Below are 21094 nucleotides of genomic sequence, written 5' to 3'. Positions count from 1 at the left end.
CGTCTTCCTGCAACAACTCACCTCTCACGAGATTTAAAAGCAAGAATTGTCCTTAAGCAAGTCTTCTGTTACTCTTGTTCTCTTCAAAACAAGTGGTGTTAAAGGGTTTTACTCATAGGGAACCTTTCCATGACAGCTGGTATAACTGTCTGAGTCTGCCAATGGCAAAAAGACGCACTGTTTATGGACATATTTTTGACTGGCACAATTGCCCTGAAGGAATATGTTGCAGCCATTTCATCCGGTTTGTGGCTGCTGGCTGAAGCCATCTACTGCACGGATTTCAAAACCCTTTGTACCTACTAGTCATTTTGACTCCAAATATCTGAAAATAGGGCACAGGCTTTAAAAAAATATTGAAATTACCCCTTAAGGCAGTGGCTCCCATCCTTTTTGGCTTGTGAGCCTTTAAATGAAGTCTATCCATCACCATCACCCCTAATCACAGGTCTAAGTCTCAGTGCCAACTTGAGCTGAGAACAGTTCAACCTGTTTTGTGAGTGAGTTTTTTCGTTTTCAGATTGTTTCATTTGAAGGATTTTTAGAGGCCTGAAGAGGTACAAGTTCTGCAACTGAGTATTTCAAAAAATAATATATAACTAATATACAAAACAAAAGTCAGAAATATTCTTTAGTTACTTGGTGACCCCTCAGATATATGGATCCCGGGAACCCTCAAGGGATCCTGACCGTCAGATTGGAAACCAATGGGTTATGGATTGGTCCATACTGGTAACCACAAACCTGATGCCTGAGGAAACACACATCCTTTAAATCTGTCAAATTCAAGGACTGAATAGTCTGATTGAATGTGTGAAACTTAATCTGGTGCTGGTTTGAGGTTCAGCCATCACTGGTGGATCTGGCTTCCTCTGGATGCTGCTGCCAGAGTTTTCTATGTCAAGGTTTTCCTGCATGCCAAGACTCCACTTTGCGAAATGCTAGTACATATATCTAGATTGGAATGGTAAACCTGTAAGTATAGCTGAGACTATTGGGCAGTAATGATGTTAAATCTCTTCAGCCTGGGGACTAGAAAATCTGAATGACCCCATCGGCAACATTTGTCCAGAACATCGAGTCCAGACAATCAGCTGCGTATTTTCTGTCTTTAATCAATTTTTTAATGTTTTTTTTTCTGCCTGGCATGAGTAAGCTGTTGCCATGGTAGTTCAGATGAAGAAGGAATGATAATTGTTTCACCATAGCACTGTGTGAATTATTAAAACCTAGAGGCCATGAATGAGCCGAATGAGAAATAGAAAAGAAATGAGACAGAATGAGGACTTATCGTTTTGTATGTTTCATTGGCGAGTTTTTATAAGGTCTTTTTATTACTCGCGACTCCCACGACTGTGTAGATGAAACAGATGCTGCCACAATTTGTGATTGAAGCTCTGCAGCTCCAGCCTGTCCTGAGAGATTTTAAAAAGGAATATTCAACAACATTCATGAATAGTGCAAGGGAACCAAACAAAGAGAGGAGAGGAGGAAATGGTGGCCGTATGCTATCAGCTCTACACAAATTGCCTCTGGTTGTTAGCAAAATTGCATCAATTTAATGATCAAATCCTTTTTTATTAACTTGCTGGAAGCTTTTTTTTTTTTTTTTTTTTTTAAGTCATGTAGTCATCCTCTTACAAAGCCAAAAGAGTCTGTTCTTTAACAATTTATTTAGTCCAAATATTAAAGGATACAAACAGAAATGTTCCACTACAACTCAACCAAGACATCAACACATTTCAAACAGCTGCTCTGACACAAGCAATAAATTAGACAAAACGCATCCATCTCCTTCACAAATAACAAAGTGACACATATAAATCATCAAGATAAAAAAAAATATACACCGTGTGTTTGTGTTTGGATGTTCAGGGTCAGATGGTAACTGACCGAATGACACCAGCTGCTTACCTGTACAGACAGAATAAACAAATCATATCTCATCCAGACCACAAGCTCTAAAATGTAGGAATTAAGACCTCTGCAGCTCAGTGGTAGAAAACTGTAGAATTCATGAGCTTGTAGGCCAAATGTAAATCAAATGATTGCCATATTTTATAATGTATATACATATATAACTATGGAGATGCGTATCGCCGCAAAAAAATAATCACCAAAGTGACTGGGTTTGTGGTTGACTGTGGCACAGAAGACATGAATCCAGAATTAGATTCAGTAGGTCCAGATTTTGCAGTTACATCTCCCAACCAGCAGGGTTCCCTAGCACTGAGACTCAACATGGCCTTCCTCCACGGAAGGCCTCTTTTGTAGGTTGTAATACTCATCTTCATCCTCTGAGTCCTGGACAGAGCAGAAAACGAGACAGTCAGGTGACGCTACAGCCAGACAAAGAGACACAAACACAGACCCAGACCCAAAACAAGTACATTGAAAAAAATAAATCAATATTTGATAAGCCCTCAAGTCCTGTTGTAAGACATACAGGGTATGTAAAATTAAACGTGAAACGGATATGGCAGACATGTCTCTAAGTTATTCATGGGTTGGAAGATGGTGTGGTAGAATGAAACGTTCTGCACTGTACCATCAGATATAGGTCACAGCATGTCGCCTTCTTTCCTTTGGCCCCCGGTGGATGGACGCCATATTCCTCTCTGATGAATGCAGAATGGACAGTTAAGATGGTCACTAATGACAATAATGACACACAATTACCATGAAAAGGCTTTTCTGTTACACCGTATTCACATACTCTAAACATAGACTAGATAAGACCAGAATTATCAAGATCAATACTACTCTCATGTCTGCCCATATGAAGCTGGAGCCAGCAGCCAATTAGCTTAGCTTAGCATAAAGACTGAAAACAGGGGGAAACTGCTAATAACAACCTGTAAAACCACAAAATGTCATTTTCAGATAGAACATATTAATTAGTGAGCTTTAGAGTGACTGGAAGGTGGAGATTGTTTCCCCTCGGACACTGCCAGGCTAGCTGGACCATTTCTTGACCAGTCTTGATCTTAAGCTAAGGTAATCGGCTGCTATCTCCAGCTACAATCTTCTCATCTGACACTCTGCAACAAAGAGATAAGCATATTTCCCCTAATGCAACACTATTTTACTTCACTTTTCTTTTTTTTTCTTTTTTTTTTTTTTAAGTGTTGTGTTTCCTGCTGTCAGAAGATCCTTGAGTGCAGTCTACAGTAAACAGGGTCTTCTTATAGTGGTTTTGGGAACTCTAAGTGAAGAGAACAAAGGGGAGATGCTGGTAATGCTGCAGGTTAGACATTAGAATCTCAATGTAGTAATAATAAAGAAAATGGCTACAGAATGTTCAAAACAAAAATCGACAGGCATTTCTTTCAATAATCAAAACCAAAAAAAATGGGTCTAAAGTGAACTTGAGTTGCAGCTCATTGTTTACAAAAACCTGTCAGTGTAATTTATGCATTCAGTTAAGAATGTATTACGGAGCAGCATTGCCTCATTTAACATTTATATTCCTGTATTACATGAATCAAAAGAACAATATCCAGGTCCTGCGTGACTTCAAACCACAGGGAGTCGCGCACACTATAAAGTATAAAGCAGTATGTAGATGAGTTAATTGCAGACTTCATTGCTTACTGGTTCATAGCATCTTTCTACAACAAGCACACCTGAAATCAAACCTTTAACTAAAACCTTCTTAACCTGCAACAAATTAGCAATCCAAAAGCACATTTACAACCATCAAACCTGCGATCATTATCATTACCCCCAGGAGAGCCACAGCAGTGACTGGTTGAATAAATCTACTCACCCCTCAGTGACCTCTATGGGTGATCTGTAGGCCTTTGATTGGTTGTGCTGTTTCTTGGGACAGAGCATCCGTCCAATCAGAATGAGGGTGATGAGAGCGGAGGGGAGGAGGATGAAAGCGAGGAGGACCGCAACATCAGAGAAGCGAATGCTGGGCACTGTGGAGTAGGATGTGAGGTCATTAGACACACTGACAAGATGTTTATGAACACAGATACACATGACGTCATGCCATACTCACAAAAGCATTAATTACACAGACATGTGTATACAACTAATACAGTAAATTATGCGGTTGTTGCTGTTGTTGACAACCACTAAAACAAAACTAACAACAAAACTATTGTGAATATAGAAAAAAAGTCTTCTCCTTAAAAGGAATAATTCAGCATTTTGGGAAACGTATCTTCGTTTTCTTGCCAGGAGTTAGATCAAAACATTGGTACCATTCTCACGTCTGTACAGTAAATATGAAGCCAGTAGCAGCTTAGCTTAGTATAAACACTGGAAACAAGGGGAAGCAGTTAGCCTGGCTCTGTCTAAAGGTGCCTTACAGCACCTCCAAAGCTCATTATTTAACCGTATCTCTTCTTATATCTTTTAATCTGTACAAAAAAAACGAAGTTTAAAAACAACACTTCGCCATTACACATGGGGTTATTTGGTCGTGTGCTGGACTCCTCTTGGCTGTCTTTCTGGAGTCTCCCAGCCAGGAAATAAACAAATAAGACATAATGTGTTAGTTAGTAGCCTTTAAGCACTGGTAGGTGCACTTTGTTATTTTTGTATGAAGAACCGTGCTCGCTCACAAGAGCAGCAGTTTTCTTGACGCTGCAGTAACTGCTTGCTGCCTGAAATTATTTTAACTCACGGCAAGACAAGCATGTAAGTATATTTCCCAAAATGTACTTGATAACTATTGATTTAAAGAACCCCTGTTTATCATTTATATTTCATTAGTTTAATAATTCTTGGTATGATGACAAATTTAGGTCAGTCTGTATCACTTCGATCTGATGAGTTACCCTCCACTATATTCCTGCTTCTAACCATCTACAGTACAGACACCTGAAGCAGGCAATATTTATGAGCCAGTATTGCTAACATCATGGCAGGCTTACACAAACATGAAATAGACATTTGGATTAAACTTTTATCTAAAAATAAATTATATATATATATATATATATATATATATATATATATATATATATATATATATATATATATATATATATATATATATATATATATATATTTTTTTTTTTTTTTTTGTGGCTGCTAGTGGCTTTTAAGCTTCATCCCTGTCTCTGTTTACACGCAGTGCACAACTAGTTATGAGAAAAGCCACCTGCGGTGAAATCAGCACAACCACTGGTAGGGATTTTTAAAAAACCACACGTTGAAGAGGATAAAGATGATTACACCTCAGAACGTGCATGTGAATGGGGTCATACCACTGTTATGTTGCATGCATTCAAGTGTGTGCACAACCGAAGAGTTGGAGAAAGTCAAAATGTACATGGCTAAATATGCAGAAACGGGCCCCGCTTGGTGTATGTGCACTATCTTACCCTTTGGTGAGACAGTGAGTACAGTGTGTGAAGTCGGGGAACCGTGGACATCAGGAGGGTTTCTGACTGCGCAAGTAAAGGTCCCATTATCGTTCAATGTGGCGTTGATAAGAGAGATGGAGGCATCCCCACGCGCCGGGCTTCCCTGCCAACGGATACGACCAGCAAACTGACCGTCTTGTGGAGGGAACGCCTTCGAGGAGAAGTGGAAAAACTGGAGAGAGATGAGAGAGGATAAAATAAAATATATGTTATTGGTATGAAACCGACTGATCTGTGGTTAAATAGTGTGTGACTTAGAGCAAGGGTGTAAAAATATATCTAATGAGGTACTGGAAGGAAAAAGAAAAAAAAAAAAACACAGAATTCATGGTATTAGTAAACTAACACAACTGGATAGGTTAGATTCACGGAAGAGAAATGTTGATTGCTATCTCACTATCTCCTCTCATCAGGAGGGCACAATCTAAATTAACTGTAACTCAGTTCCCTTATTCATATACTGCTTAATCTATCTTATCATTTTTCTGCTTGAGGGAAAATGTCTGGAGCAACAGGTGGTGAGACAGATGGCGGTGGGACATTTTCTTTTGGCAATATTGTTGACAGCGGAGTGATGAGGTCTCCCTGTTCAATCTAAGAAATCTGAATAAAAATCTGATCGAGCACAAGGCAAAGAATTTCATGTGTGTGCATGGGTCTTGACGAGAGAAAATCTGAACTACAGATGTCCTTTACTTTAACATTTACCACATAAGTTACTTTTTAACAACAAAACTTCTTCCATCTTGTTATTACTCCCACGTCAAGCTGACCCGGAACTCTCCAAAACACGACATCCAGAGTATGAGTGTGTTGTGTGTGGGTGGAGAAGGGGGAATAAAAATGTGGAAATACTACAGCATAATTTATATGACACCCTGGTTAGTCACCAGTAACCAGAGTGGACAAAAATCTGAAGGTAGAAACATATAAACAGGAAATTGACAGATGATTTGACAGAGGAGCAAGAGGAGAGAGGGGTTGATTCTGAATATATTTGCTTTCATCTTTCTCTGTTCGTCCTAGAAACTGTTGATGTGCCGAATTATGTCTTATGTTGTGGTTTTAGCCTTAGTTCACTTTCTAGACATCTTATTTGAATGAAACCCTAAAAAAACATGTGGCAAAGTAAGAAGTAGTAAGAGGAAGTGGAACTGACCCAGGTATGAATGAATGGACTGCAGAACTTGCAGTCTGCCCAACATCCACATTGCATCCCACACTTACAGTACAGTAAGACTTTGTACAATACGTTGAAAATGAAAAGACAACATTTCAACTGACATGGACATTTTGGAATTCAACTTCAAAATACAACAACTTGAATGGCTGAAGAGGGAAAAAAATGTCAACTAGACCAGAAAAGAAGCCTTTTCATTAAGATTAAGAATTATAATTAGTAAACAGTCACAAGATATGAGTTGCCAGTCATTACTCTTCCCAACTACATTTTGTACTGAGCTGGTTCAGTCCGATAAGGAACATGAAGACATCAAGAGGCTTTTATATTTGCAGGATAAGATCAGAGCTGCATGGCCTTCATTTCTACTCTCAAAGCACAGCAGAGGGGAATTATCAATTTCTTCTAAAAACACAATGGATGTTTTTGCATCCAGGCAATTCATGCAGCTCCTATAATGTTAGACCTAAGAGGGCCCTATTTTAATCATGCAAGCACAAAGACATAAGTCTTGAGTGCACAGACTGTGTGGGCGTCTCCGAGTGCACCTGCTATTTAGGCCCAAGTATGTGCAGTAGCACAAAGTGCAAAAGGGCTGGTTGAAGAGGAATAATACAATTGAGGGTGTGGTGATTAAATACTTTGCTCTCAGCAAGTCACATAGCTGTGAAACAGCTGTGCCAATCACAGTGATGCATTTTGACAACAGCTCCAGGAAATCATGTTGTCGTCTGGATGGTGCAAAGCAGCACAACATAAACACACCACACAAATCTGCAGCCTTATGCAGGCTTACGGTGTGATTTTTTATGTTAATAATACACAAATGTTTGGTGAAGCCATTTATATGGTCGCATCAATCTGACACTATCTCAGTCATAATTCTACTGTATTTCATTTGGTAAATGGTCCAATGATATTTTAAAATGTGACACAGCATAATTTTCTTCATAACACATTTAAAATTAAATATGAAGAGCTGATTTTTTATTTATTTATTTATTTTTAAACAAAGTTAATGGGCTCCGGTAATCTGACTTTTCCTGCATTAACAGGCAAAATACCAGACCAGTCTGATGTGTGTAGAGGTGTGTGTGGTTATTCTGTATCAGCCTGGTGTCATTTGCTCATGATTTAATGAAGGTAAACACAGTGGACGCCGTGTATTGCTCTCTGGTGCAGCACTTCTTCAATCAGAGACAGGAGATTTATCAACATATCTGTCCTGCTGCCTTCAGATGGCTGCAAGGATTTAATGAACTGAATTGGGAGGAGCTATTCATACCATATAAAGCAGCTGTGGCCCACAGATGACTGTAATAATAACTTATTTATTTATAGAGAAATGCAGACTGATTTAAGTGACTTCCTCCTTAATCCACATTAAACATACATTTTTATGCAGATCTAAATGCATCTCCTCATTTTTTGTTTAATAAAAATAACATTTTAAGCATTATTGCCATGTTTCTACATATTTGTTCTAAGTACTTAGTTTGTTATTGCCCCAGGTTTTGCGAATGTCTTTTTGCGGGGCGTCACTGATCACAGGGTTGGGGGTTTGATGCCCACCTCTGCCTGTCCGCAGGACAAAGTGTCATTGAGCAAGACACTGAACCCCGGGTTGTCCCACCGGGCATACACAAGCCAGTGTGTTCTTTATTGCCGATCTCAAGCCCAGATAAGTGTGGAGGGTTGCGTCAGTAAGGGCATCCAGTGTAAACATTTCTTTTAAAAGCCTATGCCAAATCAAATATGCGGATCATCAGATCTCCATGCCGGGTTGGGCAGGACCAGGCTTGCCAGCACGATAAAACAGATGATCCGCTGTGGCCACCCCTACAAGGAGCAGCCGAAAGAACAAGAGTTTTCAGAAATCGGGGACAAACTACTTTAGGTAGTATAGATTAATTCAACCCACTTAACAGACTCAGAGGATGTACCACATCAGGTTTCAAGTTTCTTTATCTGAAGATCTTGACTATAGAGTGCTTTGTAACAAATGTAAGTGAGCAAAGAAGCTGAGCCTCTTTGTGATAGTATCCTGTTTAAAAAAGTAGTGTAGTGTAGTGGCTCTTTGTTCTTCTGAAATGTTTTTGGAATGTTTTTCAGTATTTTCTCGTAATAAAAAAAAAAAAAAAAAAACTGATTCCACCTGTCAATGCCACCCCCATTTAAACAACTGCTGTGAAATGTTGATCAGTTCTTCTTCGCCCTATATTCAAGCTTTCCAAGTCCATGAAAATAAATGAAGGCAATAAATCCAAAATAAAGTCAGCAATACAGTAAAAATCATTTTCATAAATTCCCCAATTTACCAGAAAAAGTTCCCTAAAAATCGCTAGAGTTGCTGTAACACTCTACTTCTGTACTATTGCATACAATACTAGATCACATTAACAACTGAAAGTATTAGTATCAATATTAAGAGCTATAAATGAAGCAGAGCTTACTCAGACAAAGATTTTAAGTTTGATATACAGAATGTGAAATATATGCACTATGAAAATAAAATAAATACTAAAGATCATGTAAATGCTAAGTATGTATTTAATATACTGTTTATGAAAACATGAAGAAAAATAGTAAAGAGTAAAATCTGTGTTCGCAAAATTTTCGCTAAAACTGAAATGTGTGTCCAAATTTGGAATTGTCCTCCTCTCACACCCTCTCCAAAGGGGTACCCCAAAGCTCTATGTTAGGGCCCCATCTCTTCTCAATTCACACCACCTTACTGGGCCAATCATCGCTCGCATAGCTTCTATTACCACCACCCTTCTGGCCAGATGACCCACCGTCTCAGTGAGGAGCACCGACATATCTGCATGGATGAAGGGTTGCCACCTTCAACTAAACCACTAAGACTGAATTCTTGGTCCAGCCAAGCAATCTATCCACCACAACACTCCAACCAGGGTGGGGAGAAACTTACAGGTATAGGTGTCATGATTGATGACCATCTGTCCTTCTAGGACCACGTTTCCGCTGTCTCTTGGTCATGCCGCTTTGCTCTACACAACATAAGGGAAAAATCAGACTCTACCTTACTCAGTACGCCACCCAGCTTCTGGTACAGGCCATGGTTATCTCCTGCTTCAATCGCAATGCCCTTGTAGTAGGCCTTCCAGCTTGTGCGTTAAAACCCAGAACGCAGAAGCGTGTCTGGTTTTTGATCCACCCAAAAGGACTTTTGTCATTCCATTACTCATTGACCTCCAATGGCTACGCCCCTGGCCTCCCAAATCAAATTCAAGTCACTAATGACTTGCATACAGAGTGACTTTGGGGTCTGCACCCATCTACCTAAACTCCACAATACAAGCTGAGGCTCCTTCTGGCTCTGCCATCCCTACACTCAAAGCAAGCTCAGTCCTGGTTGTACTCATCTGGAACAAGCTACCACATGCCATCAGAGCGGGGGCGTCCCTCTCCAACTTCAAGAAGCTCTTGAAAACTCATCTCTTCCAAGAACACTTTGTCTAACCTCTAACATGCACTTTGTTTGCTCTTCTTCTATTTCCTTACAGTTATCTTGTATTGATTACACCACTCGTTTGCTCTTATTTCTTTATTAACCCATTTTACATGCTAGGAACAATGTTAACATTGAGAAATTTGATTGACCTTTCAATAAACTGAGGCACAGAATCACCTGAACAATAACAGACACTGATACAGTACAGTTTCATGGTTTTACAACAGTGCGTCTATCAGCTGCATTTTTGTAGAGACTGAGACTGACTGTAGGCCTTGCAGAGATAACCCCAGCCATCTCCCTGCACCGTTATCCACAGATGATCATTTGAGGATTTGGCAGCGTCTACATGAGAGCAGCTTGAAGTCACTGACTACAGAAGAGCCTGCTCAGTCTAGAAACAAATATTAGACTTGATGATCTTTTTAAACTCACAAGAAATGCTGCAACTCAGCTGGGCTGCTGGATTGTTTTCAACTGGGGCCACCTATTCTATAAATGTGTTTGATAATTTTTTTTTAAAGCTTCCACTGACTTGACAAACTTGAGGACAGTGCCTAACTGAAGTTTTATATCATCATCATAATAGATTTTTTTGCATTATTCAGCAGAATTCAATTGCTAGATCCTCCAATTACCATCAGCTCCCAATGATATTTGAACGAACATTCAGCCTCTCTTCTCCAATCTACAAAATTAATTCTCATCAGGACTGAGGTAATTATGCAAGCCACTGAAGCACTGCAGCAATTCAGATTGACACTAAAGCTTTGGCTGCAAAATTATATTTTCTGATGGAGCTTTTCACATGCTTATTGATGGTCTTTCCCAGTGTGATATACAACTGGGGACACAGGGGCCAACAAACCAGCCAAAACTGCTAATGGAATTGGATAAAAAGTAAATGAAAGCTCAGAAGTAAAAATCAAAAACTTCCAGACTTCATTCCATCATTGGGCCCCACATTATTTATCTATGATAAACAAAGTAGTTGGGCTGGGTCAAAGGAGATACAGTCACTGGTGTGGACTTTTCTTAGGTAGCAGCAGACACACCTTTACACACACACACACACACACACACACAATGTGGGAAGTCCTTTTTCCTTCTCCTCCCCCTCAGATTGATACCAGACAGCTGCATCTTAATGACTAAACCAACAGCACTCCATATCAGCTGAGCCACAAAACATTAGCCTCCACTTAACTCTGAGTGCTCCTATAGGAAATGATGGCATATAGGATTGCAGCTACCACACTATAGATTCCCATGGTCCAAATGCAATTACATAGAACCACACTTGATAGCTAACTTCAAGTACAAATGGAACTGCTTAAATTATGTGGTGGATTTTTACTGGACTGGTCACTGAAACTGAACCCAGAGTGCATGGGGTTATAGGAATGAGTGCAGTTATGGGTTGAAACGGATACATCCAAACGCATTTCAAGACCACAAAACCAGCATATAGGAAGGGGCATTATAGTAGCTGACCAGCTGGGATTTCCTCAGGAGGCCTCAGAAAGGCACAAATACCAGGCTGAAATGCAAATGCGGTAAACCTGGACATTACCTCAACAGCGGTTTGCTTCAGGGTGCACGTGTACATGTAGGTTCAGAAATCATGAGAAGTAAAGTTGGTCAAGAATGCAAATAAAACAATCAGATATTCAAACAAGTCATGTTCGTACAGAGTAAGCAATGGAAGTCACACACCTGTCCAGTGAACAGGTCTTCAATGTTAAGAGGGTATATCTAGTTTTTTTTTTAAATGAAATGAATTCATCTATTTGTGAAAAGTTTGTAACCTAACATAAAAATGAACCATATGCCTGATCTCTCAATGGCCTGTAACAGGCTGTATGCAGCTTCTACTGTGAAGAAATCAGGATTTTCAGCGAAATCCATTGGTTTGCGTAGGCTGTGACGCACGGTCCTGAGCCTCTTGCCTACAGTTTCTGAACGTTAGCCACAGTGACAACATCCCAGCTAACGAAATGGAGTGCGTTAACACCAAAACACAACTGGTTCCCAGCACAAACTCCACATAAGGGTAAAAAACAAAACGGTTTTATGTGCCATCTGGCCAAACGAGAATCAGATCAATGTCAGGCAGAAATACGGGTCATTTTACCCTGCAAGATATTATATTATACACTCACCTAAAGGATTATTAGGAACACCATACCAATACTGTGTTTGACCCCCTTTCGCCTTCAGAACTGCCTTAATTCTACGTGGCATTGATTCAACAAGGTGCTGAAAGCATTCTTTAGCCCATATTAATAGGATAGCATCTTGCAGTTGATGGAGATTTGTGGGATGCACATCCAGGACACAAAGCTCCCGTTCCACTACATCCCAAAGATGCTCTATTGGGTTGAGATCTGGTGACTGTGGGGGCCATTTTAGTACAGTGAACTCATTGTCATGTTCAAGAAACCAATTTGAAATGATTGGAGCTTTGTGACATGGTGCATTATCCTGCTGGAAGTAGCCATCAGAGGATGGGTACATGGTGGCCATAAAGGGATGGACATGGTCAGAAACAATGCTCAGGTAGGCCGTGGCATTTAAACGATGTCCAATTGGCACTAAGGGGCCTAAAGTGTGCCAAGAAAACATCCCCCACACCATTGCACCACCACCACCAGCCTACACAGTGGTAACAAGGCATGATGGATCCATGTTCTCATTCTGTTTACGCCAAATTCGGACTCTACCATCTGAATGTCTCAACAGAAATCGAGACTCATCAGACCAGGCAACATTTTTCCAGTCTTCAACTGTCCAATTTTGGTGAGCTCTTGCAAATTGTAGCCTCTTTTTCCTATTTGTAGTGGAGATGAGTGGTACCCGGTGGGGTCTTCTGCTGTTGTAGCCCATCTGCCTCAAGGTTGTGCTTGTTGTGGCTTCACAAATGCTTTGCTGCATACCTCGGTTGTAACGAGTGGTTATTTCAGTCAAAGTTGCTCTTCTATCAGCTTGAATTGGTCGGCCCATTCTCCTCTGACCTCTACCATCAACAAGGCATTTTCGCCCACAGGACTGCCGCATACTGGATGTTTTTCCCTTTTCACACCATTCTTTGTAAACCCTAGAAATGGTTGTGTGAAAATCCCAGTAACTGAGCAGATTGTGAAATACTCAGACCGGCCCGTCTGGCACCAACAACCATGCCACGCTCAAAATTGCTTAAATCACCTTTCTTTCCCATTCTGACATTCAGTTTGGAGTTCAGGAGATTGTCTTGACCAGGACCACACCCCTAAATGCATTGAAGCAACTGCCATTTGATTGGTTGATTAGATAATTGCATTAATGAGAAATTGAACAGGTGTTCCTAATAATCCTTTAGGTGAGTGTAGTACAAAGCAAAAAGAGAGTGGGGCAGGCAAATCTCAGAAAATACATGTTTACAGCCACAAGTTTTAACTATCAATACCCGGTTAATTTAAAAAAAAATAAAAGTAGTTAATGACAATGAATATTACTTCACAATAACATCTTTCAATTTACAATTCAAACATCCCAGACCAAGGCAGGGGAAAATAGACACTATGCCACTATCCATGAGAATATTCTAATATAAAATAGTTTTTAAAGAAAGTGGTATTTTGTCATGTTGTTAATTATGATCTCTAGTGATGTTCATTCTACATCAATCGACTACCCAGCAACAGTTTGTTCTTTTGTACATTTACCTTTCAAAGTGTGGGTTTATATATCAAATCCACAAACAAGTCAGTAAAAGGTGTTTTATGGAGAATGTTTCCGCCCACATCTTCTCTTTCTCACAAAGTCACATTTTGAATGGACAGCAATTGCAGCTTCAATTAAAATATTCAGGTTCATTTTAACAACTGCTGCAACAGTGTGTATGATTCTGCCTAGTTCTCAGAGTAATTATGATAAATGTATACTCACTGTCCATGGCGTTCCTCCACTCTGGGGCCTATAAGACCAGTTGACAGTCATCTTACTGGTTGGCCTACTGGTGGAAGTGAAAGTGCAGGACAAAGTGACTGTATCCCCTTTAGATGCATGGAGCTCTGCTGGAGAACTCACTGTGATGGAGGAGACTGGGGAAAGGGCTGGAGGTGAAACGTAAGAAAGAAAGAGTTGGGGGGAAAAGATGATGATAGAGTGACACAAAAGAGAAAGTATGACACATTGTGAGTGACATTTTATTCACTTACGTCGTGGCATGAAAGTTTGTCACACATCTGTCTGTCAATGGCCTTCAACTGCAGGTAAAACAATGTCCCTGTGTCACTAGATGTTGTTTCATTGTTATTACTTCATTCAGAATGCCAAGGGAGGCCATCCAGAGCAGTGTCTGCAACAAATGATACCTTCCTGACTGAACCCATGAACAAGAGCTGAATACCGACAGCTTCTTTTGAGAGAGAACCTTAAAATATTTAGTAACATTGAGTCATTAATAAGTTACTTTTATTAATAAATGTGGTTTCAGTTGATTAGACCGGCTATCCTGGCATGACAAGCACGCCAGGATAGCTGGTCTAAGACATTGTCCACAATCAACAAACTGACAAAGAGATGACTTCACCCCCCTTTCCTTCACAATACTGTTATGGCAGGATGTATGCTGACCGGAGTGCAACTACTGAATACTTATCACTTGCAGCATTGGAGTATATAGCCATGCTAGCTTCTCTGTGAGTTTGTAATGCTAACGTCACCAAGCCATCTAATGCTAAAGCCCTGGGCCAATTTAAAGTGTTGACCTTATGGTGGCACTAGATTAAAGGTCAGGAGATAGCTAAAGTCGGTAGAATGTATCCTTATAGGCCCTTCAATAGCTGATAACAAATTTCACAAGAACCCACTGTCACTCAATGGAAGATGTAAACCTCATGGTGACATTAGAGGACAAGCCAGGGGATCACCAAGGTCTACAGCAATCCATCAAAAAGTTTTCAAGATATCCCAGTCTAAATTGGTGGGCAGAGTGACATTGCTATCCCTAGAGCCACACCTCTAGCATGGCTAAAAACAAAAGGTATCATAATTACATTAGTGACATCAATACACTGGTTTGGAGGCACATGAAACAGTCCTGCATTTCAAAGTAAAAAGCCTCATCAGCTGGCGTGTCTAATCTTTTTTATCCGATACCCCAAAAGCCAGGTACAAAGTTTATCTTATAACTAAAAAATGTATCATGCGACCAGTCGGATTCATAGACAAAGACCCCGGTGTGAGCGAGTTGACACCTTCAAAAAAAGCTTTCTCTTCATGAAAGTTGAAATCAAGCAGAGGAGCCTTGATAGCTGAACAGCTCTCGAACTTGAGGACATGAGAGTAATTTGTGGTGGGATAGGTATGTTGGCAGATCATCAGTGGTCATGTTGACACCTACTTCCTGCAACATGTCTGGATACAATCAAAAAGAAGACAACATCATATTCTGATAGTTTGAAATGTTCTGATGTGACCCTGGCAGGAAAACGTTGCAACATTTGTATGCCTTGGCAGACACTGCTCTGAGAAGAAATGTAATACAAAAAAAACTAAATGAAGTTAAGTAATAGCTATTAATAAAATATAAAACCACAATGATATTAATTGGTCCAACATTTACAGTACAGTGATACACAAAAAGCCATTACTGTATGTATCTCTCTCTTTATCTTTTTACTTCTGTACCAGGCCAGAGTCTTTCAAAGAGAGGCAAACAACTGCCCACAGTTCAGAGCTATGTTTATAATGTACTTGGCAAAAAGACAGTGTCTTAACTCACTGCATACCAGTTGTCAGAATCCCTCCGAGCCTGGCTTTTACACTGGCCGGTCATTATTGTGGCCTGCACCTGTATCCACAGGGGCAGCCAGCTGATTTCTAAAGGCTATTCTGACTTATTCCCGCAAAATGCGATCATTAATTGACGGATATGACTTAAAAAGTGTCTGCAGTTAAGTTCTCAACAACTTCACATTCTATATTCTCATGGGAGGTCTGCAGTTTTTTTGTTTTGTTTTTTTAAATCATGGCGTTCGCCTTTAAGGAGCTGTAGAAGTTTCTTTCTTTTAGTAGGTCTTTTCATGGACTACTGTAATGAAACGTGGACTATTAAAAGTGAATTAACTTAAATTATCTTAAGATTCCAACTGTAAATGTCGACGCCTTTAATCGAAAATGACATTACCAGTGTAGCCTACACAGAGCTAGATCTAGTTTCTCTCTGTTTGAACTTGTGTTGAAGCAGCGGCATGAAAGCGCAGCTGTGGCCTGTTTACTTACCGAATAAGCCGACCAGATATAGCAGCAAAACGACATTCTGAACGGTAACCTTATTCCCTTGGCGAGGTCGACGCATTTTAAGTTGTTACAACGGGTTTAATCGTATGACGATTTAGGAGGAAAAAAATTGTTGCGTCAAAGCTTCAGTAAAATTCCTCCCATAGCGTATTTAGTCATGACTCCGTGTGTCTCGCTACGCCTACCTGACAAACAGGTGTATCAGGAAGTGGAGCTGTTGGAACACTGGGAGCAAAACAAGTAGCCTAACCTTCAAGCTTTTATAGAAGGACAGAATGGAATAAATAAAGAATGAAAAGCCAAAAAAACAACAAACAAGCTGCTGATTACTGTATTATATTCCGTTTATTTTTATATTGATGAATTTTACCCTGCCAGCTGAATTTTTTGTTTCTCTTTATATAAATAAAGACATTTCCAACATAAATTGGAAGAGAAAATGTCTTCAGAAGGCAAGAAATGTAGTGTTTAATGCTCCAAATTTCTGGGGGACCCCAGTACCCCACTCAGGTTTTTGAGCATTTATCAAAATAGTGTTAAGAATGTTCTTGTCTTGGTCTTTGGTGCATTGTCATGTCTCCCAAGTGTGTCATCACACCACTAATCTGAACCCTTGTCCCCACCACTTTTCAACACAAAGTGACGCCCTTGTGATTATTTGCAGTGGTTGGAAGTAACTAAGTAGGCTACATATACTCAAGTACTGTACTTGTATGTACAAATTTGAGGTACTTGTACTTTGCTTAAGTATCTTTTCATGCCACCTTCTACATCTACTAACTACTGTACCATACTAACTACTTTACAAATTAAGGAAGTATTAACAGTTTCTATGGTGTTTAGTAATAAATTAACTACCCAATAGTTTATACAAGTACAGGAAAATGTTTAGTCAATTAATCAGTTAGTTGATTGACAGAAAATTATTAGTAGATTATTTTAGGTTGTTCTAGCAAAACAAATGTAAATGAAATTTTCAGGAGATTAATATTCAGTGGTATAATAAATAATAATAATAATATAGTAGTACAGTAGTTCTTTTCAAAATAAAGTGGCTTTTTTATGTAAAGACAAAAGGAATTATTGCTGAAGTTGTTAATGTTAATTAGTTAGGCAGTTTAATGTTGATCATGAGCAAGAGAGCATGAGCGTGACTCTTCTCAGGCATCAGCTGTGGAACTAAAATGAAACCATATTAAAATATAATACACTCTCTTTGCACATCTCCATCCCCTCATGTGACCCATCCATTTGGAGGCCTGTGGCCCAGTTCTTCCCATATCTCCCCAGCCAGTGTCTGTATAAAACCCATGGATGTACTAGTGGGACACCTCTGCTACTGCTGGGCATATTATTCCACTATCCCTGTCCCCAGTCTCCTGTCTTTACTGATGTTTAATTATCACTAAGGAATTTGTTTTTTCAGTTCAGTTCAATTTCACTCTGGTGTAAGTTTGAAGTTTATTTATGCCTTTATTTGGTATGTATTGTCAGTTCCAACTTCACATCTGGTCTGTCAGGAGTGTCTCCTCCATTCAGACCACATGCTGGAGTCGTGTGGCATAATGTCATTTCATCTCATGACATATCCGAGGATATTGTATTGAATGAAAGCAGCAACCACTATTACTCTGGGCCTTGCTCCCTTATATACACTGTGTGTGTATCAGCTGTACATCACAACCTATATAGCTACAGATATTGTTGTTTGGGTTAGATACATAAAAGTATGGCACCATAAGAAAACACAACTCAAAGCAAATAATCTCATGTGTACTTTGAAGATAGCTAATTGTATAGCAAAAACTAATCTGATGTAGAGTTAATGAGTTTCAGGGAAATGCTTATTCCTCATAGTAAACATTACACCCTAACTTGATTCAAATGAAAAAGCAGCTGTGCCTAGAGGCTCTCTAATACGGGACTGTGAAAAGTGGGGTTTTCATACAATAAATGCTAATCACTGTACAACTAACATCTAATTTACTACAAACCATGTGGGAATTATTTATGTGGGAAAAGGCCAGAGTCAGATGTAATAAAGATGATATGTGGGTAAAACAATGTCTCTGAAAGCAATGTTTCATCACTGTTTACCTTTTTAAAGAGATCCAGCATTGTCTTCATAGACAGGCACATCAGTATACACAACTTCTTTGGCTTATGCTCTTACCTGCTTGTACTTTGTGACGCTGTCACAAACGCTGTGGATGCCCACTCTAATATGAGACAAAGATGTAGGCACTGGCTTGCTCCTCCCTGCATCCATTCACAAGTACAGTGTTTGTATTGTATCTGTTAACAATGTTATGTAATAGTTCCCACACTGAGGCAGGGATACCGCTTCCCTCTTCTGAATAGATGCTGAGTTAAAGGGGTTGCTTTACCTGGGAGCATTCACATCTTATGCTTTCCACAGTGTAGTATTGTGTTAACTATATTACATAATCTGATACAGACTCCTCATCATCTGTTAGAAGATAAAATCTGCCTCTTACCTAGGTACTCACACACACACACACACCATTGTGTTATATATTGTGAGTGATTACAGGGGCTCAGTTTCAGCTGAAATCTTCTCAGTCACAATGAAGGCTCTCCCCACTTACTGGCTTTCTGGCGACTCTGGGCAACAACAGACCTGTTCTTCTGTTGTCAACACTGGAGGAGACTAATAAAGGTGATTCAAATTGTTGGGGCCAGATAATTATATTATGTAACCATTATCCTTCAGCCAAAAACGTGACAGTCCCTTGGTCTTTTCACCACTTTATTTGCGCTGAATAGTTGATGAAAAGTTGTATCTGCTACACTCCAGCGCACTAAATGTCTTTTAGAGGTTTCTCATTCTGAGAAATTTTTCTTAGGGCTTGCACAAACATGACAGCATTACTCATTAGCCTCAATAGCTACAGGAGGCTCTACATTATACAACACACTGAGGCAAATAAAGCAGACTCCTCACCTTTAAAGTGAATGGATTCATAACTGCAGTGTTTGCGTGCATATGTGGGTGTATGTGTGTGGAGCCATCAGTAGAAGTCACAGTTTTACATTCAGTCTTATAGTTGCATAAAAGTGAGGTGGTACGTTTTCTCTTTGCCTCATATTCCGCAATCTGTTGTGCCAAACCTGTGTGTGTGTGTGTGTGTGTGTGTGTAAAGGAATTTAGTGCCTTCCCACATTACTGTGCCAGGTACCGCCCATCCTGAGGGGTGTAATTCAGACAAAAAAGAGAGAGACATGAAGCAAGACAGAAACCCAGTAGGAGGGAGGAAGACAGACATAATTTCCTTTTCGGTAAAGACTGCACACTATGGTTCATTCCCTTCCTTTACCAAACTAAGCCCACATTTATATGTTCTCTGCAGAAATTACTTACATGTGTTGCAGTAATAAACATTATGTGGCTTATTAAATGAGTCATGAAAAAGGGACGATCTCCCAGGAGTTTGGTTCACATTCATCTTGTAGACGCAACAATAAGGCAGACAGATGTTGATACACAAAAATCAGTTTGGACTCTAGCAGACAATTCTTCAACTAGTGATGTTTAACATTCAATATCTTTCTTCTTTAATTTGTTGTAGTATCAAAACCATCACCAGTTGGAGGGAACAACAGCCAATATCTGTCAGGTGTGCCAGCTGATTGCTCAGCAGCATTGAATGTTTAACCGGCTTTCATGCATTTCCCAGAATGCCTTTTTGGCAACCACCTGAGATCAGGCATGAACTTGTTGCACACAGATGTGGTTCTGTTTGTCTGGGTGGAGACAGATACAGCAGTGATGAATTCATAGCAACAATCAAGAACAGAACAGTCTTTGTGTTCTGCGTGTAGCATTCTGGTCTGCTCAAGATGATGAGGAGCAAATGGCATATCTGCTTTTTCTACAAAATAGATGATTGTTGAGCATTGGTGCAAACATCTGATGTTATGTGTTTAAGATAGCTAGACCCTGCTAGAAAGATCTTCACATTACGTCTGCAAAATGTTAATTTACCATATGTGACAGTCTTAACAAATTCTAGAAATGGCTTATAAAAGAAGCCCTGAACATGTTCATTTCCACACCCACAGTTGAAACCTGAAGTGGCAGAATAATTTGGAGACCAATGACTAAGCTCTGCAATAGGAACCCACAGAAGCTTTTGTGATACATTAGATTATCTAGGGACTGGTTTGTCAGTTCAACACTAGTGGCCTGTCTCTAGAACAAAATTTAATGATTTAGCTTGGAAAAACAGACTCCCACCCACCCTGTCCCTCCTTTTAGTGCTTTTCAACCCTGCTCTGTCCTCAGCTACACACTCACACATACACACTCTCTGGGTCTGTCAGTCAGTAACTAAAGCTGCACTCCCAGGGACAGACTTTGATCAGTGCACACAAATAGGCCCCAAATCACACATAGACAAAGTAAAACATTCATAGTCACGAACAATATCATCCAACAAACAAGCAAACTCAAACTGAAGTCACAAAGGCAGGCGTAAGCATACTAGACGTGCAACAAATTAAACAACAATTCACTGCAGTAATGCTTGCAGCTAAACAAGTGAGGAGCGCTGCAGACAGACATCATAAGCACACAACTGGAGTGCATTAAAGATAATGATACATAATAAATGGTGGATAACAAGATACCTCTCTTACATAATAGATGAATTACATTAAATCTTGCCAAGTTGTGTGCAATTCCCTTTTTCATGGGCCAACTAGTGTCTTCTCAGATGGCCTTTGTGTGACGAAATGTACATGACATGA

General features: G+C 39.8%; 1 protein-coding gene across 2 annotated transcripts; it reads right to left on the bottom strand.

The window, feature by feature from the left end:
• Positions 1 to 1654: 1654 nt before the first annotated feature.
• On the bottom strand, positions 1655 to 16527 carry LOC119882684 (myelin protein zero-like protein 3). 2 transcript variants are annotated; one of them, XM_038692854.1, is made up of 7 exons: positions 16307 to 16524; positions 14239 to 14286; positions 13967 to 14133; positions 5343 to 5556; positions 3770 to 3926; positions 2549 to 2618; positions 1655 to 2304 (listed from the first exon to the last, which is right to left on the bottom strand). In XM_038692854.1, the coding sequence occupies exons 2-7, from the start codon at positions 14246 to 14248 to the stop codon at positions 2224 to 2226; spliced, it is 699 nt and encodes a 232-aa protein (XP_038548782.1). In that variant the 5' UTR covers positions 14249 to 14286; positions 16307 to 16524; the 3' UTR covers positions 1655 to 2223. The 2 variants fall into 2 exon arrangements, with proteins under 2 accessions (XP_038548782.1, XP_038548781.1); XM_038692853.1 differs by lacking the exon at positions 14239 to 14286 and having other exon boundaries at positions 16307 to 16527.
• Positions 16528 to 21094: the final 4567 nt, after the last annotated feature.

The sequence above is a fragment of the Micropterus salmoides genome, unplaced genomic scaffold, assembly GCF_014851395.1.
Source record: "Micropterus salmoides isolate LMB-PRFRI ecotype aquatic unplaced genomic scaffold, ASM1485139v1 Ms_hic_scaffold_3, whole genome shotgun sequence".
In the NCBI taxonomy this organism is placed as follows: domain Eukaryota; kingdom Metazoa; phylum Chordata; class Actinopteri; order Centrarchiformes; family Centrarchidae; genus Micropterus; species Micropterus salmoides.
This window is presented reverse-complemented; position numbering and strand designations above follow the sequence as displayed.